Source organism: Eretmochelys imbricata, chromosome 2 (genome assembly GCF_965152235.1).
Source record: "Eretmochelys imbricata isolate rEreImb1 chromosome 2, rEreImb1.hap1, whole genome shotgun sequence".
In the NCBI taxonomy this organism is placed as follows: Eukaryota; Metazoa; Chordata; order Testudines; family Cheloniidae; genus Eretmochelys; species Eretmochelys imbricata.
Genome location: NC_135573.1, coordinates 97,082,443 through 97,110,249, shown reverse-complemented (window position 1 = coordinate 97,110,249; position 27,807 = coordinate 97,082,443). Strand labels below are relative to the sequence as shown.

The 27,807-nt window shown below is 38.4% G+C and overlaps 1 protein-coding gene across 6 annotated transcripts in view; it reads left to right on the top strand.

The window, feature by feature from the left end:
- The window catches only part of RTTN (rotatin), a 149,992-nt gene that overhangs the window by 4,820 nt on the left and 117,365 nt on the right, over positions 1–27,807 (top strand). For all 6 annotated transcript variants that reach the window (XR_013345173.1, XM_077810486.1, XM_077810485.1 and 3 more), the window contains 10 exons: positions 2,760–2,850; positions 4,238–4,352; positions 4,865–5,015; positions 6,068–6,233; positions 9,657–9,838; positions 16,820–16,935; positions 18,971–19,141; positions 21,127–21,339; positions 22,749–22,861; positions 25,488–25,614. Coding sequence is in view for 5 of the 6 variants with exons in the window: in XM_077810486.1 (XP_077666612.1) it covers positions 2,760–2,850; positions 4,238–4,352; positions 4,865–5,015; positions 6,068–6,233; positions 9,657–9,838; positions 16,820–16,935; positions 18,971–19,141; positions 21,127–21,339; positions 22,749–22,861; positions 25,488–25,614 (1,445 nt within the window). In the remaining variant the exon portion in view is untranslated. The remainder of the gene's footprint in view (positions 1–2,759; positions 2,851–4,237; positions 4,353–4,864; positions 5,016–6,067; positions 6,234–9,656; positions 9,839–16,819; positions 16,936–18,970; positions 19,142–21,126; positions 21,340–22,748; positions 22,862–25,487; positions 25,615–27,807) is intronic.

The following is a 27,807-nucleotide window of genomic DNA, read 5'->3' as shown; positions in this document are numbered from 1 at the left end:
ATCTAGTTGTGCTCCATTTTAGGGGTTCTGCAGCATCTTCTTTTGATCTGGCTTGAAGTTGTGACACTGAGGGAAATTGTGTCCGCTATCTCTCAAGCATTTGTCTGTGAAACAACTGCAGTTTGTTCATGAACGCAAATACGCTTAGATCAGACAGTAACTGGAATTTTCCTTGTAAGTCCACGTTTAGTTTATCCAAATGCAGCAGCATGTCTGCAAGAAATGCGAAGTCTAGAACCCATCCAGAATCTGTAAGCTCGGGTGTATTCTTTGCTTCTCCTTCATAAACAATTTTACTGGTTCTAGGAGCTCGAAAAAATAGGAAATAACTTTACCTCTCAATAGCCATTGAACTGCGCAGTGAAATGGCAAATCGGCAGGGAAGTTGTCTTCATCCAGATCTTGGATTAGATTTTGAAATTGTCTGTGATTGAGTGCATTTGAATTGAATGAAATTCACAATGTGCAAGATATGTTTCATGATGTGATCAAATTGGAGATTTGTAGATGCCAGTTGCTCCCGATGACTAATACAGTGAAATGTCCAAAATTCGGGAAAGCTCTCATCAGACTTACAAAGCCCCACTAATTCATATCACAGATCCCCACATGGACAGAGCCCCATCTGTTGCAATGGCAGTGAGCTTCTGTACAGGAAAGTGGTGTTTCGCAACTAACATCAATGCCTCCTTTAGATCTCATCCATGAGTTCTGTCCTTTAGTGGCACGATAGCTAGGAGTTCTTCACTTACAACACAGTTGTCAGACATAGTCCGGATAAATACCGTTAATTGAGGTTTATCGAGTACATCACATGACTCATCCAAAGGGATGCTCAAATACTCACACTGCTGAAGTTGCAAGTTAAGTTGCGATTCAATGTCACTGTTCAGGTCGGAGATTCTGCATTTTATTGTGTGGCGTGAAAACTGCAGGCCAGAAATTTTCTTCTGTAGATTCCTGTTCTCTGGTGACAGGATTGAAATCACATCAGTGAGGCAAGTTTTTATAAACTCACCTTCAGAGTCAGGCTTTTTTGCACAGGCTATGTGCCAGGCCACATAATAGGAGGCTAACCTTACAATCTGTGATCGGTTGGCAAATCCGGTGAAGAACTGGGGTTCTACATTTGTTTGTTTTTTCAAAGTTTTCAGTTTTAAAGTGTGGCGTTCAGAACCTTGTGGGAATTCTTGATCCATATGTGCATGGCTAGAAACGAAAGGACACTGCAAGTTTGAAGATTTGAACCGAGAGATACACATCTGGCAAAGAAGACACGTGGCCTTACCATTACGTTCAATGAAAAAGTACTTATTCTCCCACTCCTGTTGGAAGCCTCGATTTTCATCTGTGTATTTTGTTTTCCATTTGCACTTGCCTTCCGTTGTTAGATGGTGTAAGAAAACTTTTGATTAAAAATTTCCACACCAGGTAGTCACCGTGAAGTTAAGTCAAGGAGACACAGGTGCTGGCCCGGACTTGCTGGACCCCTGGCGCAGCCCCAGGCCCTGCCTTCCACTCCACCCCTTTCACCAAGTCCCCACCCCACCATGACTCTTCCTGCCCCTTCCCCACCTCTTCCCACCCCATTCTGCCCCCTCCCCCAGTGAGCCATGTCCTTGCCCTTCCCCTCCCAGAGCCTCCTGCTGGCCTCGAAACAGCTGATCGTGGTGGGCAGGAGGCAAAGGAACACTGGAGGAGGGAGTGGAGAGGCTGCGCACTGGGTCCTCACTCCTCCCCACTCCCTCCCCCAGTGCTTCCTGCTCACCGCAATCTGCTGTTTCGCAGCGTTGAGGAAGCTCTGCGAGTGAGGGAGGGGAGCTGGGCGCCACATTCTCGCTCCACCTTCCCCTTCCTCCCCCCCCCCCAAGCCTCTTCAACACCATGAAACAGCTGAACGCAGTGGGCAGGAGGTGCTGGGCGAGGGAGGGGCCCTGGGTGCTGCTTCCTTGCTCCTCCCCCCAGAGCCTCCTCAATGCTGTGAAACAGCTGATCTCGGCAGGCAGGAGGGAGGGGAAGGCGCTGATGGGGGGGGCAAACCGCGGACACTGAGGCCTGCAGGGGGCCGTGCCTGCGGACGGTCAATGTCAGCAAAATGTCTCGTGGCCCGCAATCAGATTACCCTGATGGACCTCAGGTTGCCCACCACTGCTCTATATCCAGTTAATCAGACCAGCCTGCTGAAAAGCAATCCATAATGTGTAATGTTCTTTTAATTGTTCCGTCAGTAGTGTCACAAGATGAAAACTAGGTTTTACAAGTTGACATTGGCATTACCATACTTCTTTCACCAATTCACTTTTCAGCAGCATATTAGCCATCATTAGGAATACAAAATTACTTAAATGCAATTTTTAATTAAAAGGTTAATTTAAACAAGATATTGTCACAAATAAGAAAAACAAATAAGTGCAGAAATTACACAAATTATTATTAAGTGTAGAAATTGGAAATATAATTCTTTTATGTTCAAGTTTGGGAAAGTATATGTTTTTGCAGAAGAACAAGATAAGATTACAGGTTGATGCATGTGAGGTAGGGGAAATATTGCTACTCCTTACTGAATCTCTTTATGTAATATCAATGAGTGACTGCAACTTGTTCATTCTCTGATTACTCTACTGAAAACTCTCATTGGCAGCTCTTCAAATAGATTTAGTTCAATCAGGTTTTATAATTAAAAATTCTGTTTCTCACTGTACACATGTTGACTCTTCTAAAGAAATACACTAACATTTTTGGAATATGCTTTTTAACAGTAAATCAGGCAGTGAAGTGTTTGAAGTTTTCCACATTTCCTTGGTTAACACTGACCACAACGGATAGACATGTTCTTTCATCAAATGAAAGGTAAAGTAATGGAGATTTTATAGTAATATTTTTTACTTCATTGGATTGCAACCACTCAAACTTCACTTTTCAGCACTAACTGCTCCTGTTGTGAATATTTTTTAAATGAACTGAGTGATTATAAAAGCTATTCTGAAGGCTGATAGCAGTCATAGTACAAGGTACCCACTACAGTGTCTGAACTTTGTCCTGAACCTTTACCTTTAGCATAAATTGCTGAGTCAGCCAACAATGCCAATTTGGTGGGTTTTGGGATGTGGACAATTCGTTGGTACTCACTAGAATAAGATCATGAGCTTACTTTGTATGGGTCACCAAATCATTATTGGTAACTCAGATAGATATGAACCCAGTCAGCTGTAGCTAGTATGTCTCAATTCCAGTCCCTTGAGCCAAATGCTCCTCCTTCCTGGTGTGAAAGGCTTTAAACGTTGATGTTACTCCCTTGTTGAAAACTAGATGATTTTCTGATGGTGGAATTTTAGACTATAAAAGCCTTTAAAGTGTTGTGGTAAAAACTTCTGTTGCTTGAATCACTTCAGAATAGGCAAAACAGCAGATAGTATATGTCTAGTACAGAGAATAATGGAGGAAGATGGACTAGATTACTTAACAGACCTGTTCCATCTCCAACTGACATGTGTCACTGTTTGCAGAAGAAACAGATTTGTCTACTTTTCCTGTTTGATAAATTCCAAAATCTGGAAAATATATTTAATGTTTTATTTTTTCCTTTAAATGTGACAGTTTGACAGATTTCTGGTTCACAGAACAGGACAAGGTTACTACTTTGGCTTAGGTATTTAAAAACTATTTGTAATGAAAGAAGAGGCACAGTAGGGAAGACAGGGTGGAATGAAAGAAAATTGAAAAAGCAAAGGAGAAGGACTTGAGAAAGGGAAGTTGGTGGAGAAAAGAAATTTTTTTTAACGGAAAACAGTAAAGCTAGAGTAAATGCCATTTGTTCTAAATTGGCTTCCTTTATGTAAATTCTTACGTCTGACTGAAATTCTCAATGTTGCTAATTTGGGTAGTGGTAATGGTAGAATTTTGTTACTTATGACATTAGTTGTTCCCTATGGTAAACAACAAATTGACTAATTTCACAGGGAACTTCTGATTTTCTTATCTCAATTTAAAATTCTGAAGGGATTAAGGAAATAGCTTCTCCTTGAGAAATATAGGTTGAAAATTGGTTTGATCGCAAATGGAATTGAGTTTGGGTGTAACATTGCTCTTGTTTGTCTACAAAAATAACACAACCAGGAACCTTTACTTGGAAAATGCTTTCAATTGCACTGATAGCTTTATAAGGAAAAGTCTATCTCTAATGACTTCCACCGTTCTAGTATTTCTGATATTTAACTAATTTCAACTCAATTTTTAGCTCTTTGAGAAGTAATAACCACAGTTTAATTTGGAGTACGTGTGAGCTTCTACAGGATGTTATTATGCAAGATTTCCCTGCTGAGATTTTCCTTCAAAGACCAAAGATTGTTCAGGTTAGAACTACCATCACCTAAAACTTTCCATTGGGTTACAAAGCGAGCCATGTAAAGCAGGAGCTCAAATAAATTTTCCTGATAATCCATCTGGAGCCGATGCTTCTGTGTTTAGATAGACACTAATTAAATGAATGTTTGGCTAAGTGGAAGGAGAAAATGGAATTTACTACATGGCGCACTTAAGAGAGGAAACCTGCATTTTTAATTTTGTTATAGTCACCTGCTTAGATGTTCACAACATCTAATCGATGCATACTATGAATTGGGTTTTTTCTCCACATTCTTCTGGCTAAGGTGAATGGCAAGTATCTCCCATAAAAGTTGTTTCTAGGCTGGCGACAGAGACTCATTTGAAAATAGTATGAAGTACACACTTCTCCTCGGACTAATAATGTTGCCTTCAATGAACAAAGAACTTTTAACTGTCCTTTTGGTATGGTTTTGCTTACACTGGTTCAGAAGTTATTTTATTTTTGTTTACAAATTTCTGTTAATCCTTGTGTTTTTAGAGCCTTCTGTCTCTACTAAAGCTGGCTTTTGGAAAATCTGGAAAACACCGCTTAGCCTTGCAGGCTGTGTCATGCCTGCAACAGTTATGTATCTTCTTAAGAAATAGGCTTAATTTTCACAGGGATCCAGGCTTTTTCTCCACTGACCAAGGTGTGTATATATAAATGTTGTGTGTGACTGTGGAATGGATTTTCTAAAGATGATAATTTGTCATGTTTGAAAATTCCATCCTGTAGCAATGTGAGTTTGGGTTGCTGCCTTGCTCAAAAGTGATGATGAATCTCTTCTCTCATATGTAGGCTGTGCATGCTACATGTGTTAAATAAAAACTATTTTATAAATGTTTTAGGATTGTAAAAATATTAATTGGAATTTTTTCTTATGCTCCTCCATCTGTAAAACTAGGTGCATTAGTTACTGTGAGTCCAACTGTACAGGCCTCAAATGGAGAGGAGACCTCAATTAAATTAAAACATCAACAGCAGCATTTGAACCTGGGACTTCTGGATCTAGAAGCAAAGCCTCATGACCCAGCAAAATCATGACTGACTTTCACTAAAGACTGAAGGACACCCTCTCCTTCCATGGCCTATTATTCAGCCAAATTTCATCTTTTTTCTCTGCCTGCTTTGATGTTAGAGCTTTTCGTAAAACATTGCAAGCGTGTTGTTACAGAAACACTGCTTGTGATTCTATAGTTAAGACTGAACTGAATTTTGCACTTCTAGCAAGATTCAGACATTTTTTTGTATGACGAATGGAGCACTTACTTTTTGAGTAAGAGCACCCACATCTTTGACCAAAAGCTGACCCCAAACTTCTTTGAGGCTTAGATAACTTTTTAAAAAAATCTTTACTGGGCTCTGCACTTCTAGAACTTGAAGCAGAAGTACCAAAATACAACACAAAATGTTCATGGGAGATTTCTAGTTGAATTTTACAGACCCAAGAATTATGTTTAAATTGTTTTTTTTCCCCAATGTTAGTCTGAAATGAACCTCTCAACTTTGAGATTCATACGGACTAAAGTAGATTGTGCCCACATCCTGTACTTTCCTCATTATTTTTCTTACTCTACTTTAATGAATAGTGTTAGTTTTTTTTGCCATTTGTTAACCAGCTTGGACTTTCATGCTTCACCGAGCGGTTTGTAGGACAGAGAGGTGCGTGGTAAATTTATTTTTCTGCTTTTGTTGTATAAGGTACAGCTTCTCAGAATTCTTCTATGTCTTATGGCCAAGAAGCAAGAGGACCTTATCATTCCCAGAATCCATCACCTGGAAGTAGTAGCCCTCGACCATCTGTGATTGGACGTACAGGTCAGCGTCCCAGAGGTGATGGCCAAGACTGGGATGCAGCGTCTTCCAGGTGAACAAAGTGGGAGGCTAAGTTAAACCTGTTGCCTATTACCAGAATTACCTATTTTGCTCCTAGCCAGCTTGTGGGAAAACATGTGCAGTAGAACCTCAGAGTTATGAACACCTCAGAAATGGAGGTTGTTTGTAACTCTGAAATGTTCTGACTCTGAACAAAACTTTGTTCTTTCAAAAGCTTACAACTGAGCATAGACTTAATACAGCTTTGAAATATTACTGTGCAGAAGAAAAATGCTGCTTTCCCTTTATTTTTTAGTAGTTTATGTTTAACACAGTACGGTACTGTATTTGCTTTTTTTGGTCTCTGCTACTGCCTGATTGCATATTTCCAGTTCCAAATGAGGTGTGTGGTTGACCGGTCAGTTTGTAACTCTGGTGTTCATAACTCTGAGGTTCTTCTGTAAGTCTAATTGTTGAAATTAGGATGCTAATTGGAAAAAGTCTTTAAAATAACGAAACTTAAATTTTAAATGATATTCACAATTTCTAATATCCTTTTGATCTCTCTCATTCTGCTCCTAAAGAGAGAACTGTCTGGTATTTTAGAGATGAACTACAAATATCTGACACTCTCAAATTGCTAAAGATAAGAAATCAGCAATTCAGTGTGTGTAGACTTGGTTTACGGTGAGTTTTGAAAACCACTTCTTCTCCTATTTATTTGACAAGTATTGAGATCGGGATTTTTTGTTTCCCTTCAACAGTTAGTAACAGAAAAAATTTAGAATGAGTGTAATTTAATCTGATGTAACTATACACACTTACATAAAAAGTTTCTAAGGATTTTTGGCATACAAGCTTGACCACATAAAATTTCAGTTGTACATGATTTAGCCACATAATTCAAATCTTATGACTGATTTACTGGACACTCTTAAAATGTAGAGGTTAGTGTGTATATGTGGTACTCCTCTTGGCACAAGATTTGTAATCACTCTGTAAGAATCTTTGTCCTTTATTAGGTCATTTGTTGAGGATTTAAAAAGACTGAATTCTTATTTAGTCAATGGTGATACCTTTTTGAGTCTTAATAGTTAGTAGAGCTAACCAATATACAATAAAGTGTTCTCACATTATAGATATGGTAGCTCAGATGATTAATTTTAAAGGTCTTGAGAGCTATTATTACTATTTAAAAAAGTTATTGGATCTAGTACATTGAGTTTTTATTAAGCAGGTATATAGCATGATAAATGAACCCTGTGCTTTATAGCACATAGGCGAAGACCTTTCCCTCTGCCCTGAAGTGTTTTATAATCTAACATGGGAAAGACTTAGCAAAGATCAACTCATCTGAAAATGGCAGGGGTGGCTATCTCATTGGCTAGGAAATCAACATAGGATGACTTGAACTTTTAGCAGGTGAGAGAGAGAGGACATATAGAGAACAAATGATAACTTATTGTGAATGAAGTGCCATATTGTGACCTGTTTAACGCTGTCTGCATGCCAGTGCTCCCTTAGTCTCCTAATCTGGCTGTCCATATGACAGGAAGCAGCACAGGTCTGGGAGCAGCCTACTGCTGCCCATCCTATGCATATGGGTGGGGAATTCATGGAGCTTTGGTTCTGTTCCTCATGCATCTGCTCATGCTGCAGTGAAAGTAACCTATGCCATGCTCAGGGAACAAAAGGGAGCCAAGAACTTGGACTGTGTCTGTTCCGTGTAACTACTCACTGCTTCTTGCATGAGGCTTGTGGCAAAGCCACAATTTAACTCGGCAGCAATATGGTGGAAAACTTGAAGCTCAACGAGAGAATGAGATGAATTAAACAACAGAGAGAAAAGAATTAGGAAAGAGGAAAAAGTGTTGCTTCAAAATTCCAATCCTTATGTCTAATACTATTAAACAAGAATCCTTTCTAGCCACCAACTCTTGTTCAAATTTTCATAATCTGATTTATTTTTCTATTTCTGTTTCTAAATATCACACTTTCTCTTCTTGTCTAAAATCTCTGGAACTTTGCTATCGTCTGTGTTTTAACTTCTGTCTGGAAACCTATCCTTTTCCCTTTTCTTAATACTTCTAATGATTTGATGCATCGTCTCGTCCTCATCTTATAAGCACATGTATGACAATCAGAACCATCCATTGTTGATTCATCTGTATTTTTGTTTCCATTGCTGTATCGTCCTTTTATTCTCCTTCAACTCTTAAGTTCAAAGGATCTATAGGAATATGCTGCTATCCTTTCAAAGTGCATTGGAAAGAGGAATCCATATAAAGACAATATAACATAATGTAACCATACTAGAGATCACTTCCTTCAAATTCTTCATAAGGGAAAATGAATAAAGTTATTGTATCTTGAATTGCTTTATAAATCCTGAGAAATATTTAGTCAAAATAATGACTTGTAGAGATGAAAACAATTATAAGAAAAACCTTATGTCTTTGAGCTATCTTCAGTTCAACACATCCGGCGAATCTAGGAGCCTTTAAAGGTAGCTGGAAAGAGATAAAAATCAAAATGTACTGTTGATGCATATGCTTGATTGTATTGAAGATGTCTTTGAAGGGGGTGGGAGAATAAGGCACTGTTTATCCACTTTGATGTATAAACAAGGCCTGTAAAGGATTTTATGTTCAGCTTGTTTTTCACATTAGAAAATCAGGTCTTCTAGGGACTGTTCTTTCCTGGAAGATTCTATGGGCAGCCAGAGAGGTAGCAGGGAAATGACATTGCTGATACCAAGCAAGTGAAACCTGATTTATTGAAATGAGACTTTAATTCAGACCACTCCACTGTGGGTTGTTTTGTTCTTACTTAGGGTTTGTCTCCGCTTACTGTGGATCAGTGCTGCGGTGATCGATCCACTGGGGGTTGATTTAGCGGGTGTAGTTAAGACCTGCTAAATTGACCACTGATCGCTTTCCCGTCGACTCCGGTACTCCACAGGAACGAGAAGCACAAGGTAAGTCGACGGGAGAGTTTCTCCCGTCGACCCACCACGGTGTAGACATCGCAATAAGTTGACCTAACGTATGTCGACTCCAGCTACATTATTCACATAGCTGGCGTTGCGTAACTTAGGTCGACTTAACCCCGTAGTGTAGACCTGCTCTTAGTTTTAGCACAACCATCTAATACACGGAAGGAAAAACTCTTTTTTGTCAAAGATTCAACTCTCCATTCATTCCCGATCCACATTTCTAGGTCCATCTTTGAAGATCTCTACTAAAACAGGCAACATCAGACTTAACATACTGTAAATTTCTAAGGAAAAAAAATGTCCCGCATCCTTTTTTTTTGTTTGTTTATGGGAGAAAAAGCTAGTCTGCCTTTATAAATCATAAAGAAATGAAAAAAAGGGTACAATCCTTTTTTACCTCTTCAGGTCTTTTTTTTGTATGGTTAATTAAGTTTATCTTGTTTGACAGTGTTTAATTACTATACTGTATTTGCTTTGTAGTGGAAGCAGTACACAAGCTAGTGCAAACTCCAGAATATATCTGCAGTCACCGCTGGATGTAGGGCACATTGACCTGCCAGACCTGGAAAGTGAGGATACTTTAGAGTTACAGTTCCAACAGCTCAGCCTTCCTCAGTTCTGTGTGTCCACCCTGGAATATGCTGTACCTCTTCTAAGAACAGGTGAATGGATATTAGATGGTTTTTGTGTGTGCAGGAATCCTTATTTTCCCTCATTTTGTATCCCATCCCAGTAGGAGAATCCCATAATATTTTCAAAGGGGGTGCTTTGTAAAGATTTTTTTTTTTTAAAAAAAGCAGCCATTCTTAAGCACATTAACCACATTATTGTGGTTGTTTTGTTGTGAGATATTTGGTCAGGCTCTGTGAAGTTGGATTGGCTAATAGATCTCTGGCTCTGTTTTGCCCTAGAAAAAGACGGTGGGAAGAAATTGAGTGCACGGGGAAGGAGATGAGGAATGTAGTGTGATTCAAAGGGAAGAGAAAATAGTGAGTTTGGCTGAGACAAAGTAAAGTGGTACAGGGGTGTGTAGACTGACAAGCAGGAAAGAAACCCTCTCTTAACTAAACGTGGTTTCTTTCTGTCACCAGCATGAACATGCAGCTCTCTTTTTTCTCTTTACTGTATTCTTTACAGGTGTCTCTATAGTTGCCCTCCATAAGCTTATGCAATTCACATTTTTAAAATAAAAATTCATTTTAATCAAAACTTATTTCTGTATAATCACTATGAAGGAAAAGATCTCTTTCTAACCCAGAGCAGGTACGTTGTCTCTGGGGCTAGCTCTGTAGCTTCCTGTCATGCAGCCCTGGTCTACCCGGAATATTTCTTGGCCTTGTCCATGTGAGAAAATATTCATGTGTGGCAGAAACCTTTAGATTTTTTCTATATTGTTCAGTCCTTTTCTTTTTTGGTGGACATAGAGCCTTAGTGTCCATTTGCTAAACATTAATATTTCAGAAGGACTTTAGAAATAAAATCTACCTATTGTGCCACATTAAAATAAGTTCAGAAGTATTTCATCTTGTGTTTGTGTTTTGACTAATCTGTAATTTTTTCTCTGTAAACTTCCATATACATTTATTAACTGAGGACTTGTATGATGAGAGAGAACGAATAAATCATGTGTGACTCGTGCTTTATCTTACTGTCACAAATTGGAATTTCAGTATTTGTATATTTTACTTTTACTTTCTCAGTACTGACTTTGAGTACTTATTCTTGGGTCCTGTTTATTGCCAGGAAAGCAGATTTTTCTTGCTTCTGCAAAAAGGAGGAAATGGAATGATGGAATCCACAGATTTCTTCTTGCATTTCATTAATGACTTTACTAAAAGAAAGTGGTGATCAGATGAGTTGCAGAAAGGAACGAGGATGCCTTTCCTGTAAGAAATCTACATAACCTGTCAGTTATATTAGTTAGCCAGCTGAAAAATCCAGGTCACTTTTGACATCTGTTGTTATAGGTTTTGTTTTGGTAAATGGAATATCCAGATAACTTTATCAGGAAAAGTATTTTAATGGGCAGTTTATCTATTCTAAATTTTGCATTTTCATAGATTTATAGTGTTAAATCCTGGCACCATTGAAGGCAATGGCAAAATTCCCCTTGAGTTCAAACAGCCCAGGGTTTCACTCATAGACTTTAATGCCAGAATGGATTATGATTATATAGTGAGACATATAAGGCCATTTAATTTATAGAGAACAGATACATTTCAAGCTAATTTGTGGTTTTTGCATATTGCCTTTCAGTTGAGTCTGCCACTGCAAAGCCCCAGATTCACAGTACAGTCTTCTCTTCATCCTACAAAACAGCTATGTTTTGGCAGTTGGGGGAAGATTTTAGTTTCTTTGGATGATGCATAAGCCTACATCTATGCAGCAATGCAATGGGGGAGGGTTCCAGAGACCAGGCTCCAGCCTGAACCCAAATGTCTAGCCAGCAATTTTTAGCCTCCTGTGCCAGCCACAGGTCTTGTATGCCAGTATAGATGTACCCTATGTGTCTAGATCTGGGGTGATGTGGTTTCTCCCTGCTCCCCTCACCTAGGGGTGATGTAATTTCTCCTTACCACCCAACCTAGAGTTTAAATTCTTTACATGACTTTGTCAATGTAAGTGGGTTAGTTATATCTCCCTCTGCCTCCCATAGGGTGGTAATGGGACATAAGTAGAAAACAACCTACTATATTTTCAGCCCGTCTCAGGAGGTGTGAAACCCCATGATCTGGGGACAACCCTTATTTTCCCCCGTTCTCCCCTTCACAACTCTCTACCCCTCTGGATCGCTAGTTTAGCAGCAGTGTCTGAATTGGCCTTGGAACATAATTGTTGGCACAGTTAGTGGTACTATTAATCTTAGATGATATTTATACGCTCTTTATTTTTCTAAACTGGTTAAATTAGTAGGGAATAAAGTAAGACCAAATGTGAAAAGTTATCTCATCCAAAAATTACACTGTAGTATATTTTGGCCTGCCTTGGATAGTGTAAAGATTATTTGACTTGTAAAGATTTTTATTCAGACTTATTAATGTATCACTTTATACTGTCTTGAGTGACACTATTTGTGTGAAAATATTTAAGTAGCTTTTTATGTTTTTGGAATATGTTTTAAATCAATAACAAAGTTCTTAAATTGATCTTTTTTTATGGTTTCTAATTTACTGAATATATAATCCAGTATTTAACTGTCTAGATGCAAGTATCAATTTTAGACCTCCCTGAACCAATGATTTTAACAGCCACACAACATTCTTATGGATCAGTGGAGCAACTACTTGGCCTTTGTTTTGAAGCATGTTTATAGAATCATGCAGTTCATTAATTGCATTATTTATTAACCTATTTGGAGCTCTCTTGGTTTGAGGAGTTGGCAGGTGATCAACTTTTTTATTTGAATACCGTTTTGAACTACATTGTGGTGTGGGGATGTGGGAAGCTCTTGTTCACTGTATTGAACTCTTTTGGACTAATTGTCGGTAGTTTACCAAGTGGACACTAGTATCTCATAGGAAGTAGGGATGTAAAAGGTTAACTGGTAAGCATTAGGCTTACCATTAACTGACCTGAACCATTAACCCCCTGCGTGCCAGCCAGAGGGGTCCCAGCTCCGGCAGTCCCACTTATGGCTGTAGTATTTGAGAATGGTGGTCAGTTTTGTCTAAAATCCAAGAGAAAAGGCTGGTACGCTAACTTTGCTATGCTGTTCCTCAGTCATACTCAGCCGTACATTTTCTATTTGCAAATAGTGACAGATTTCCAGACTCTGGTAGCACAACTACTTCATTTTCCTTTACCAGTATTACAGCAATGTACATATTGATATTCTAAACCCTGTTTTACACGGAAGGGAAATTAGGTGCATCATACTTTGCTTCTAAACTTTTCTTAATTTTTTGTGGAAGTCACATTGATAATTGCAGTTATTTCTGCATACATTAATTTACCAAATTTCCCCTTGCCCTTTAGTAGCGAAGTCTTACGTGCCTTCTAACAGCAGTTGATTCACAGCGAAGAGGTCTGTAAAAGGACTTCAACTAACTGAACATGGAAATGTGCAGTAATTTGAAAGCCTAAAGAAATCAACCTGTATTTGTGACTCCTTAAGCGAACGAGTTAGGGTTACCACTTAGTTTTCCTTGCTTAATTTAAAACTCTCATCACACAAGGTCTCATCACACAATCGGTTCTTGAAAGGTTGAGCAAATGCTTGTCTGCATTAATTTCAGACTTTTAACAACTTCCAAATGTATAGTCAGTTTAAATGTAATAAATGACTGATAATAAATCTAATACTATGTAAACATCTTAAATGCTATAAAACTTTATTTTGCTCTTTAAAAGGCAAAGAATAGTCATTCAGAGTATGTCTACACTTTGAGCTTGAGTGTGAGTCTCAGCTTGAGGAGACATACTCAAGGTAGCTTTAATTGACGTGGTGCACTTAAACTAGAATGTAGCCGCAGCGGCACGACTGTGGGAAGATAGAGTATTTACCTAGCATTTCTGATCTCTGATGGCAATGCTTGATTAGAGCTAGTGTGAGTATGTCTTCGGGAGCTGCAAATCTCACCCCCAGGTTGTAGCATAGACAATACCCTAAGTTACTATCCTTTGCATTTTACGTTTAACGCAAAATAAGTATTAAAACATTTAAGGTATTTACATATTATTAGATTCATTATCAGTCATTTGTCACTTGTACAACTTTAAACTGAAGTGTAGATGTACCCTCAATGAAAGGTTCATTTTGCTTTTAACAGTGAGTAGGAGATATTTTTATTTTAAATATATAAAATATAAATAGTTCCAGATTGGAAAATTCACTAAGATAAAAGTTAAAGTTATAAATAAATATATAACATTATTATAATTTTGATTTATAAAAATTCAAAGTAAAAATTCAAAGTTCCACAACTGACTGTACATATTTCTGGACTCATTTTTCAGCTGCCCCGTCCTTTTTAAAAAGGTAGTCACAGTATGTAGCCCAATCTTGATCAGTTTATTTTAAATAACTAATTTAGCTCTGTTTAGGACCTTCTCCTAATATTCAGGGGCTAGCATAGATGCATTTCTAATGCATCAATCACTAGTATTAAGGAGCCACATGCATATATCCAAACTTAGACCAAGCTTTTATCCCTATTTTAAGTCTCTTTGGGGGAGGGGCGTTAATCTCTTTGGCATTCCTTTAGAAACATTATGGGGTCCTTATGCTACTTTATTTGAGAAAGTCCTGTCTGAAGAAGTTCTGTTGATATGATTGCCATCAGTGATATCACACAGCAAAGGTCCTCTACTCTGTACCAGTTCTTGAAAGTTTCACACTTAGGGCTATCAGTGGGAGCTTCCACCTTGATTGAAGGTGCTGCTGAAACTGTGAGGAAAGTGGAGAAAGAGTTGCTATTAAGAAAGCTTGGTGGCATTACATTTTAAGGTCCTGGTCCTTTATTTGGTGTTGGACTGGATGCTAATGTGGAGTATTGGTGTGATACTCTCACCATTCTGCTTTGTTTAGCAAGAGGACCACGATATGTTGAATTAGCTGTAGCGTGCATGTGGCCTGCATAGTCCTCTCCAGGTAGAGTGCATTGAAATTGTCTAGCTTGGAAGTCACAAAAGTGTGGATTACGTTAGCTAAGTCTTTATCTGTGAGAGGTGGGTGCAGTCTCTATTTAGAAAATGCTCTGGCTGCTGTTGCTGTTATCAGTATTCATGAGGTTGCGCTGAACCTTGAGACTTCATTCTACCTTGACAATGGAGATGTTGCCTTCACTAGGTAGTGAAATTGTTGCTTTTGCTGATCCTTAAAAGTTTTCTCTTTCCCTTTCCCTCACTCTCACTTCAGTCTTACCTGGATAGTGTAAACTGACTATTTCTTGATCAGAATTCATACTCATCTAGACTCCAGATCAAGTACCCACCCTCAGGTTGGGCGGGTGCGGGCTTACTATGGAAATGTAGCATTTCACTACTAAATTAACATGTTTGAAACCATAACTAAGATCAGGAACACTACAGTGACCCTCCTGAGCTATAAATGGGAAACTTTTTTAAAATTTAGTGTGTGAACCTCAAAAGTACAAACAAATATGTCACAAAGGAGTGGAAGCATAGGGAAGAAAGTGTACCCAGTGAGTCAATAGCAAGAAGACCTTAAGCATTGAGAATGCCAAACCTAACTTAGCCCTACTAAAGTTTTGCCCATGCTAGGAGGCAGGGCCTAACTTGTCTTGTTGAGAAAACTGCATGATGTTGAGTCCACTCCCTATAAATATGATAAAGCAGCAGCTGTCACTTTGGAAGCTGTCAGCCTTCCATCTCTGCTCCTTTTGTGGCCACTAATGGCTTAGCGGCAACTCTCATGTACAGCACATCTGCAGGCTTGCTATTCCACGTTTCTTTGCTCCCAGATCCTCAACTGTAAGAGTACATGAAGCCCTACCTCAAAGAGTCACCAATAGGCAATCCACATTAAGCAGAATGTAACCTTCTGGTTAATGGGGACCAAGAAAAGGAACTTACAAAATGAAAGAGTAAAAAAGAAGTCGAAAAAAGGAGTAGGGGGTGGGAATGACAAGGCAAAAGATCCCAGATTGTAAAAGAACAGGAGAAAGAAAATGGACCAAAAAAAATAAAGAAGTCTGTGACTGTAGCTTGGGATGCCAGGAAAGGGCATAGCAGGATTATCCATCTACCAGCCTTTGACAAAAGGTAGGGAGCTGCTATCTTAGTACATAGGCTAGTGTGGAAACATGCATCCTATGTTGAAAACAAAACCACCAAAAATGGGGAGATAACTTTCTCTCCTGCCTATTCAGGTGGGATGTTTCAGGCAGATTTATCCCTGAGCTAGAAAGATCAATCAAATAACATCATATCCACAGAAGTGGTAAAATGTGTCTGCAATACTACACAACTTTATACGTAAACATCCTCATATAGCCAACTGAATTTATTTGGCAAAATTCCTGTCCATGGTAAATATACATTAGCCTTTTTTTCCAGGAGTGTCTTCTCTAAGGAACTATTCTCTAGTTGTCATTTAGGAGTTCACCCAAGGTTAGCAATGCAACGTCTGTGTCTTCACTGGGCTTATAAAAATGCTAACAGCAGGCACAATAATACACTAGAAATGGTGTTGCTGTAACTAGAAGAAGGAATTTATCATTTCAATAAGCTGACCCTTGTGAATTCAGGGTAGTTAAAGAATCCAGGGTGGAATGTGACTTTTTCCTCACAAGAAATGTGAGTGGCTGGCTTTAAGTAGTCAGTGTCATCAACTAGCATATGAAGAGCTGTCTGTAGTACAAAGAATGAAACCGTGTCAAGATCTGAACTGTGTGTGGGGGGGTGCCTTTTGGTGAATAGTGAGCTCTCTAGTGCATTAACTGTCAAAATGTTCTTTCCAGAAAACAAAGAAAAAGTAGACGTGATTCAAAGCTATTGCTGGATGTTGCAGTGGTGACAATTGATGCTAACTAAGTAGCATGAATGCACAAGAAAATTAATTTTACAGATGTTCAGAGTTAAAGTATTCCCTGGCTGAAAAGGGGCTGTTCTACTAACATTAAATCATTTATACACTGTTTACAACTGAACTGCTGTAACATCTTTCACATTTGCATTCATAGGCAATAGTAGAGTGACAATGCACATTCTTGAATTACTTGCTGAAGATGTGCTTCTTATTGGTGATGCAGTATCTGAAGATGTTTGGGAGGACAACAGCCTCTTTGGGTTAGAGTTGGTGAGTCTGGAAAGTTTCTTATCTTTAGACTTTGGTCAATGGTATTTAACAGTTTGCCTTTGCTGTAGACATCAGGCATTTTCTGTACTGGAGGATAGCCAATTCTACTGAACTCCCCTTTTTCAAACATTTAAACAGTCCAATAATTACAAAAAGTTGATATTGCTGGCATGTTCCTCTTATTTTAAACTTTGATATGTATACTCCTCCTCTACTAGAAATATTGAAGTCATAAAAGTTTAAGGCCAGAAGGGACCACTAGATCATTTAGTTTGACTTCCTGTATGTCACAGGCTGCCAGCACTATCCAGCACCTGCGCATTAAACCCAAAAGCAGAAATGAGACTGAAGTAAATGAGACCCACAGGGAGAGAATAGGAGGGATTAACATGCACCAGTGCTAGAGGCCTTGCAATGGCGGGGAAATGATTAAATGAGATATACACAGACAGTCCTGGTAAGTGACCCACTCTCTCATGTGCAGAGGAAGGCAACAACCCTCCAAAGTCACTGCCTAACTGACCTGGGGAAAAAAATTATGAACCAGAAATGCTTAAAAGTTTCATGGGCACTTGGTCTTCTGTATTTTCCTTGTTCTGGTCACAGCTTGACAGCCCTGCGAAAAGGGATCCTATTTTTTTCTTATTTCAGATTCTCTAGAGGAGAAAATTGACTTCGGTAATCCCTTCAAGAACTAGGAGGAGATGCTTCAGTGCCTACTTTTGTCCTCTACCCATGTTTCTGTTCTGTCTTTTTTGTTTCGTTTTGTTTTTTGTATTTCTGTTCTCATTGCTGTTTGGAATGCTTCCCAATTTTTTGTGATGTGGATTTAATTAGTGTGCTGTTTTCCTCTTCCAAGTCAGTAATGTAAATCTAATTGATTGGGAAATAGGGGGCCTGATACTATGAATGGTCACAGGCTCAACTATTTGTATCACTAGCAGGGATGCGACTGTTTTTTAGGAGTAATAAAGCTTGATTCTACCACTGAGTTAATATACCCTTCTCATGTTCCTAAACCAGGAAGTCAAGCTACTGTATTAGTGAGCTGAGGAGAAATAAATTTTCTGTATTTTTTCAGATGAGTAGGAATCCTTTTCATCTGGCTATATAATAACTGTGGACAGTGTTTACTTTAGAAGAATTATTGTTCGGTTCAATTACTTGTTTCCTACACATTTCCTTGCACTTTGGGCATGTTGACTCAGATTTATACAGTATTTGTTAATTGCTTAGCACTAATTTACTAATTTTCAGAATTGATCAGCAGCTTTCATGTTTACAATAACCACCACCTTCTTAATCCAGCACTGTGAGTAGTGAAGAATAAAATGAATTATATAGCTAGGTATCAGATATCGTTCCTACTTTCCAGATTCTAGCAAACCAAGCTTTACTAACGGTTCACAATTCAATCCATTCCTCGCTCTCTCAACATCCAAAGAGCTGATTTCATCTGATCTCCATTCACCAGTGATTGTATCCATTCATTTTCTGCGCTATACTTCTAAGCAGTTCCTGAAATCTCTTATTGTTTCCTGTTAGGGCCAGTAGACATAACAGAAAGTTTTGATGTTCTCAAGACTCTCTTTTTTACTTACTAGGATAAAGTAGATATTCACAGGTTTAAATTAGATCCCAATGTTTCTAGTATTGAAACAGACTTTAAAATGTATTTATGCAAATATTACAGAGTGATAGAAGATTAAAACAAGATGGGGGAAATACTAATTAGATTCTTTTCTTAAAAAATAAAAAAAAACCCAAAACTCCAAATCCCGAAACTAGTGTTCAGAATCTCTAAATGTTCTAGAACTTTTCAGCCCATTTCTGTGTAAATGCTAAAATACAGTTCAACTTGTGTTATATTTCTGGAAAAGAATAATAGTAGAATGTTGACACTTTGCTTAGTTGTACTCCTTATATAAATATTTCACTTTTGTTCTTGTAAAGGTCCTGCAATAAGAGAGAATGATTGGTGATGATGCTTTCTGTTGATAGGAATTTATATTGTATCTTTTGTTTTCTCTTGCAGAAAGATAAGCTGCTTATGGTCCTGGGTTCACTTGGAGAAACCATATCTTACCACAAAAGTAACATCAGCTCAGAGCAGCCTGAGCTGATGTTAGTGCACCACAGAATGGCATTTATTAGCATTTCACTTTTCAGCATGCGACTGTTGCAAACGCTTCTCCCTGTAGAAAAGGTGAGGGGGAAACAAAGTTAGTAATGAACTGAATATTGTTAATGTTTTTACTGATTTTAAAAAGTAGTCTTGTTTTGTCTTTGAATACTAGGAGAGTACAAAGAGGTTCTTTCCTAAGATGAGTTTGGTTGTTGGTGCTGGTAACAAAGCTTTGTTGGCAAGAAAGGAAACCTGGTGAATTGCTGAGATCGTAGGATAATGGAATAGAGTAGCCACCTCCACAGTCTTCAGTTTTTAAGCTTGTACAGGCCTTTGGCTAAGATCTGTTGCAGTTTTCAATTTCTGCTAAAGATAGAATTTTTTTTTGGTGAACTTTTTTCACATTTTTTTTTTTTTTATAGAGCCCAAGGACTTCCTTCCTCTCAGCTCCTGGAATGAGAACACAAGTGTGGGTGGGTGTGTTGGAAGGCTAGGAAGAGGCATGAAAGTGTCACATTTCACTTTGAGTCATGATGTACTTTCATGAGCAGTATGTTCATGAATGTCTAAGATGAGCAGTAGAGGTCCTGCTCTGTATAACGGTGAGCAGGAGCAAGTGGCTTCGGGCAAGAAGACTCTCTGGTGGGAGTTGGCCATTGGAATGTTGGGTGGAGCAGCATTATCACGTAAATAGTACTTACTCTTGAAGGTTCTTTAATTCATCGTGACTGCCACTAGCACTGTGCATTCATTATAGATTAATTATTTCCAAATACCATACCTGGAATCGTATTAGATCAGTAGATTAGGTTATGCAGGAAACAGATATTAATTGTTCTAATTGTGTGATTAGCTTAGAGAAGGTTTATTTGCTTAGATTGATTAACTGGGTAAGCCTTTTAAAAGGATACTTATACAAAAGCATAATTTTATCACTGCCGTGTTTTTCAAGCTGTTCCAAGAGTTGTGTGGTTTGCGAGGCTATGCTGCCCTCTGCTTGTTAATAGCAAATTGAACGCTGTTCAGATAGAATTATTTTTGCTTTACTTGCTCTATGTATTAAGGCACTTGAACTTTTGTCTGATGCCTGGACCATTATGTGCCATGATAATACCTTATATTTTGCAGTAACCTTATTCTTTTACTGTTTGAAAAGAATTATTACATCATGATAAACAGCCCTGCAATTATCTATAAACTGTAGGCAGTCTAAAAAATTGGAGCTCTATTTAGGAATGGAATCTTTAGAAACCCTGGGAGTTTTTAGTTTATATTTAATGACTTGTCTGTATTTAAACAATTTTTCACTGCTTTGCTCTGCAGTGTAACTTTGTTTTTTTTCAGAAGTTTTGCAGCTTAACATTCATTGTCTAGGAGGATCATTTAACTGATACAAATATGATTTACCATGAATTGTATTGTACTGTTTAATGTATATGCCTTCTCTCTAGTCCCTAAAAATTGTAGATATATCAATTTTTGTGTAAACACTATTTTCATTACTATCATTTTGAGTTCAGCAAACGGTTTTTTTGTTTATTTTTTTATCTTGTATGTGGACAGGAGTTGAGCAATATAGCTGTCAGACTCTGAATTACTAATTTGAGCTGAGTGACCACTTATTACAATTAGAGCAAGTTCTCATCTGGTAATATGTTGCAACACCATACAGTTGTAAAGCTGCAAGTATTTTAGGGATTATAAAGATACCTGTAATGATAACATTATAAAGGGCAAGAGGCTACAGAAATAATTGAGTCTGTGTTACCATCTGGTGGTTACTCATTAGAGACAATTTAACAAATTAGCGGAGGGTCCAATCCCAGGGCTGGACTATGCATATATATATATTTTATACCAAAAGGCTTTAGGCTCCCCTCAGTTTTTCCTAAAAGGTCTCCATCTGTTCAAATTTGTAGAATCCTGAAGTCAGTTTTCAGATTTTTTTTTAAATACTAAATAGCAGCATTGAGGGTTGCACTTGTTAAATAATTCAAAAGCTGAATTTAATAGCTAATGTTTATACTAATTTTTTCCTTTTTTCCTCCCCCTCAATTTTTCTCAAGGCTAGCAAAGTGTTACCAGAGAGCTTGGTGACTGCTTTATTTCTTCTTTCCGTGGACATGCCCTTCTCCTTGGAATATCCAAGTATTCATGAATCTGTTGCAGCCTATTTGGAGCAGATGAATTCTGAGAACTACAGTATTTATAAACAAGCTGCAGAGGCTGTCTATTCAATTGACTGCACCTGTAACTTTATGATGGATGTCCGTAAGGAGGTATTGGATTCTGGTACAAAAACTATATTGAAAAGCTGTTTGAAAATTAAAAACGAACAAAAAACTAGAGACCAAAATATTTAGGTGTGAGAATATTCATTGTTTTTTGTTGATATGTGTACTTTGTTACCCTCATGTCAGAAATCAGTTTCACTTAATATCAACCACAAAGTTGAGAAAATCTGGCACATGCAGGAGTTAAAAATAGGGGTATTGCTGTGTGAATTTATAACCAGAAAGGTCTGAAAGTAATTAGTAGTATATTTTAAGGAAAAAATGCTGTAAAGTAATTATGCACTACTTGAAATGACTTAGAACATTTTATATTCCAAGCAGTCCAAATAAGATGGCACTACCAACAAGGTAAAGACCTTTGGACACTCATTATGCGATGAATCTTGAGAGAGAGATCCTTATTGTCTTCATGTGTTTCATGGACATTTACTCTGTTAGGTACTCTGAAGTCCTTAACAAGGAGACAAGGAATAATGTGTTTTATAGTGTTAAATGATTTCAGTGTGGTACTAACCTATCTTCTTCCATTACACAGTGTAAAGTTGTTCCTGTTTGTACAGACTACTACATTCCTTGTTCCATTAATAAAGCCAATAGAGAGAAGCTACATCAGGCACAGTCCCAAAGAAGTGTAATGTTATTTCTGGACAGAAGTATCATCATGTAGTTAGAATTCTGAGTTCATTCATCAGTTACATACACAGATTCAGAAACTGAATTTATGTCCTTGTACTTAACATTCAACTTAACTAGCTCTTAAAATTAAAGTTTAAATCATTTATATTTAATACCTAACTCTGAAGGGTTAGCCTTAACAGATGTACAAAAACATAATATTTTATGTTTTGATGAGATTCATAAAGCTAGTTCTAGTACAGATAATCTGGATTAATATTGTTATACTTTATAGACCCTAGTTAAGAAAACACTTATTGATCTTTACTGTAGTCTTGAAGGGAGTACTTCATTATTAAAATGGCTTAAATATTAAGGGCTTAGGAATATTTTGAGATGCTCTGAGGTGTTATGGTCTTAATGCTGCAAAATGATGGGCACCCTCAGTTCGTATTGAAGTTAACGGGAACTGAGGAAGTTCAGCACCTCTGAGTTATTTAGCAGCCCACAAGATCAAGCCATAAATGTAGGCATTTGTACTCGCTAACATGGACAATTGATCACATTGTTGTAATTTGTTTTAAAAGTATTTAATAGTAACTGTAATTTGTTATCCTGGTTAACCACATGGAATAGTGTTGTTTTCATTGCAGAGAGAGACTGAGTCTGGCAAGATGTAATTGGTGGATACCACCAAATTTTCTAGTCCTCAGAATGTACAGAAGTAGCTTATTTTTTAAATTAACATTAATAATTGCCTTTTATTTTTTATTTTTTAGGGAGAAAAACATTTCTTTGAATTAGTGGAATTGGCAGATCAGGCCCTAAATAGTCTTCCTTATCATCAGCACTTTCCATTACTTCAGGAAATCATCCGTGTTTGCTTGAATATGTAAATAAATTATTACTTTAAATTATTACTGTTTTCTTTGTATAGAAGAACTGTGTCCCATATGTTGCAGGTGAAGTGTGGACTCTTTACTCGTTCTAGATTATGGTCTTGTTCCCATCCTTAATTTATCCAAGCATATCTTAAAAGAAAAGAGATGTGCAAAGTTTTGTCACTAAACTAGTTAAAAAAAGAGAGAGAGCATTAGGATTTTTTTTTTTTTTAAAAAAAAAAGCATCTCAAATGTATTTGAAGGTCGAAGCCACCATTTTAACTCTGACATTTCTTGAAAACAGATTAGAAAGTAACTTTTCAAGGAGACTTGTTTAAGGACAACTTGGCATAATTTTGCCTTTGAAGCTTAAATGTGATAATGAGGATTTTGGGGAGTGGCCCTTAAAACCTTTCTGGTAAACAGTATCTCCTGGGTTGTTGTCCCTCCTTCCCCTTTTGACTGACTTCTGATCTGATCCCAATTTTGGATATTTTCCAGAGATATATATATTTTTTTTAACTGCAGTTGTTCTGCTAGCGTAATTTCTAGAGAGAACTCTTTCTTATGTTGTAAATTCCAATGGGAGCTTACTTACCAAATATCTTTTTAAAGCGTACAATAGGTAAATACTTTCTGCTAGTCTGTGGTTCCTGAAAAGGAGATTCTGCATTGTAGCCTTGGTATGAAATTCAAATTTAAGCTAATTATACTTCAAAATTCTTTTCGTGGCCAGTGGGTATCAAAGACTGGGGGATGCTGTGCCTCACCAAAGAGCCTTTTGTGGTCCCGCCCATGCTCCACCCCCAGACCATCTCCTGCTTCCTGTTGGTGCTCTGCGGCTCTCCCCCATGGCCGGAGCCCTGGGCTGGGGCTGGTGCCAGCCTGCGGCCAGGGACTCCGGGCGATGGGAGCTGGTGCTTGCGCTGCCTGCCTGGTGTTTTGGGGTGGGGGTTAGGAGCACGCCACGCCTCCCGGCACTCTGGGGCTGGGTGGGGGAGCTGTGTTACCCGCTCGGTGCACTGGTGCTGGGGGCCGTGCATCCCGCTGAGCGCTCCGGGGTTTGTGTGCTGGGGAGTGTGTCGCCCACCTGCTCAGCACTCTGGGGCTTGTGTGTGGGGGAGCGTGCCGCCCACCTGCTCAGCGCTCCGGGGCTTGTGTGTGGGGGGGAGGGGGGGGCGCGGAGGGTGCCTCTCAGCGCTCCGGGGCTTGTGTGTGTGGGGGGGGGGGGGGGCGCGGAGGGTGCCTCTCAGCGCTCCGGGGCTTGTGTGCGGGGAGGCATGTCGCTCAGTGCTCCGGGGTTTGTGGGGGGAGAGAGCGTGCCACCCGCCTGCCTAGCATGCCGGGGATTGTGCAGGGGCATGCTGCCTGCTCATCCACCCGGTGCTCTGGGGCTTGGAGGGGATCTCTGCAGCTCACCTGGGGCTCGGGGCATTCTGGCGGCCCGTGGCTGTGGAGGGTTCTGTCAGGGGATAGCAGGGTGGGATGGGCAGGGCTTTGAGTAGAAGGGGTGGGCTGGGCTGGGGGCTAGCCACCCTGAGCCCAGGTTCACCCTCCCCCCATGATTCTTTTCATTTTAATATACATAGTTTCTTTGGAAGGCTGTGGTTTCTGAGAATTGTGAGCAAGTTATAAAGGCAGGAAACAACAAATTTCATAGTCCGAAGAGACATTTCTATTCATGCTGCCTGTCAGAAAATGTGAATTCGACTCCTCTATTTTCTGCTGCTAATTAGGTATATCTGATAAACATTTATTACTGCAAGTGGATTTGCCACTGCCTATTAGTGCTAAGCAATCACTTAAAAAAGTTGTGCTCCTTTTTTCAGTATCCATTGCAATTTTGAGATATGCTTCGTGGAAATGGAATTATAGACTGGCCAGGTTCACTTTTGTTTCTGGTCATTTTCACTTCTTGGTCCTTGTGCATTAGTGCAATGTCATTTGAGCTGATAGCTCTTCCAGGAAAGGTTCACTTATAGAAAAAGTTTACTGAAAGTATTAATAAAGACACAAACATATTTTTGAGTCTATATTCAAGTAATTGATCTGTTAAATATTTATTACTGCAAGTGGATTTACCATACCAATTAGTGCTAAGCAATCACTTAAAGTTGTGCTCCTTTTTTCAGTATCCATTGCAGTCTTGAGATAAGACTTTGTGGTTTTAGTTATGTTGGCTCACTTATGTGTATGTTGTTTTGATCATGTGCCAGATTTATACAACTTAAACATGATGACTAAAATGTGAAAAATGTCACAGCATTTATACATTTTTCAAACTCCCCAACCAGGATTACTACTCTGATCATCTATAGTGCCACATTACATCAAGGAAAACTTAAGTGAAATGTACAGAAGTGAATATCAGTATTATAAGTTGCAGTTTTACAACATTGGAGGAGAATTCAAAATGACCTCTGAACTCTATATTGAGTCATTTCCTCTTCAAGATGATGACTGTCTGTACTTTAGAAAGAATGTTGCCTGTGTGCCCTGCAGTACACTGGACATCATCATAAATTTTGCAGAAGTCCTCCATGTCTTACTCTGTAAAACAAGCATGTTTATCAATGTGGTACAACAAACAGTATAGCCGCTAATTTATCTTGGATATTTAACTGTTTCCACTTGTAGCTGGAAGTCTGCCCAGGCTAACCAATTGCTGCAGGCAGAGAGTCAGAAGGTGCTTCTCCATCTGTTGTCCCATCCTCTGCTGAATATAAAAACTGAAGCTTACCATTGCTGTCTGGAAATTGTTAAGGTTAGAGCTACATATGGGTTTTATCATGTTTTCTTTGAAGAAAATGTGGATTATTTTTTTTGTCATTTATCTGTGATTTTACAGTTTAGTCTGTTTCCAGTCTGCTATATGTTGGTCTGGACTTGAAGATTGATGTTTTATTTGTAAAAGAGTGAAGCTGAACTGGTTTGGCTATAGATCGTACTAGATATAGTGGCAGGGGTTAATAGAGTCTGGGATTCATATTGTGTGATAAATCCAAACAATGTGTTCAGCTTTTTTCCAAATACCCTCTCAATATCCTGCATGTCATTAATTTTACCTCCCTTATAACAGATTAAAGTGTGATATTTAAATTAATTTTAGATCACAAATGAGTTATGCAGTCTAATTAGCTTGGACACTGAAACTAGACTGGCTAGGTTCACTTTTGTTTCTGGTCATTTTCCCTTCTTAGTCCTTGTGCGTTAGTGCAATGTCATTTGAGTTGACTGCTCTTCTAGGAAAGGTTCATTTATAGAAAAAGTTTACTGAAAGTATTAATAAATATACAAACATATTTTGTGAATCTATATTCAAGTAATTGATGAAGAATCTCTTTAAACTAATAGATGACCTGAAAAAATAACATAAATTGCTTTGTGTCCCTTTTTGTCTCTGACTTAAACACCTGTTTAAAGTGTTTAATTTAAGACTAGTCAACTTTTTTGTGTATGTACCTAATTTTGACTTTAAAAATATCGGGAATATTAAATCTTCTCTTCATTTTTCTGTGGAAATGTTATAGATGACTCATACATGTGGATTGATAAGGAGTTTCTCATCCTTTAGCCAAAGGGATAGAGTTGTGAGTTCCTTAAAACACAGCTGTATTCTGAAAAGTGACTAAGTAGAAATGGCAACTTCTTACCTAAAAGCTTACTCCCTGCTTGCATTCAGAGTTGTATTTGTTCACTTTAGTTCACTTTATTTGTTCATTTTTACTGCTTTTTACAATTCTGTCTAAACGTTAACTCTTCCAAAAGAACAAAACTATGGGCAGAGAGAACTATGGATTCTTTTTCTCTATGAACAGAACTGTTTACTAAGTTTCAATTATTTATATTTGTGCAATCCAACTGAAGGCATTGGTTGTACATGCGTGTCACTGAGTGGCTAATTTAACTTATAATATATGTGTTACTGGGGCTGATGCATAAGATAGAAAGAACGCTAGTTGAGTTTCACAGACAGCAGTTAAAATCAAACATCATTGTACTTGTAAACAGATGGAAATCCTCTAGAAGCAAATAACCCCCCCCCCCCCCAGTTTCTGCCTTTGTCTTCCCTTTGCACAGTGCCTAGCACACTGTGGTCCTCGTCTGTAACTTATGCACCTACGCATTACCACAATACAAATAAGTTTCAAACTACTATTTTAAATCACATTTCACACTTCAGTACCTGTCCTGAATGTTTGCATTAAATATATATTCACAAAAAAACAAAAGTTTAAGGAGTTTGAATAAAATCAGGTAGCTTCTCAAACGTTTTTGATTTTCACTTTCATAGTATCTGTGATGTCGTAATCCTACTAATTCTCCACTTATCCATCATCTAGGGTAGACAAGAACTAATTTTTTGATACAAACAACAAAAGAACAAAAACTTTTCTCCAGGTCATGCTCTATATTTTAAAGAGTAGTAGTCTATTTTTTCCTTTTGTAGGGCACCTTTAAGGAATTTTGGTGAAATTCTGTTCCTATTGTAGTCAATGGTAGTACTCCATTGACTTCAGAAGAGCCAGAATTTCTTCCTTGGTCTGTCTCCTCTCTCCCCCTCCCCGCCATGTTTTCTGATACGCGGATTATATTTGTCTAATCTAGCTTTTGCAGAGTTTGGGAAAATATATGCATACTGGGTGTGATGCATATCGCATATTTAGTTTATCTGATTCTTTTTACTAAATCTTCTTTTAGTAACCCCCCCACCCTGTAGTTTTATATTTAGGAATTTCACATGGCCCATTCCAGAAGGTTGAAATGCCATTCAGCCTTTGAAAAGAGTTCATGAAGGATCAGTGTCTACAGCCTACTTTGCTTGGGATTCTCAGTCAAGAGGCAAAGGTGTCTACTTCCATAGTGCTCCACTTTCAGGGACTGTGGTCCTCTGAAATGGTCAGGAAATGCCCAGTAACCTCAAATGAGAATTGCGGTATCAAGTTGTCACAGCAGG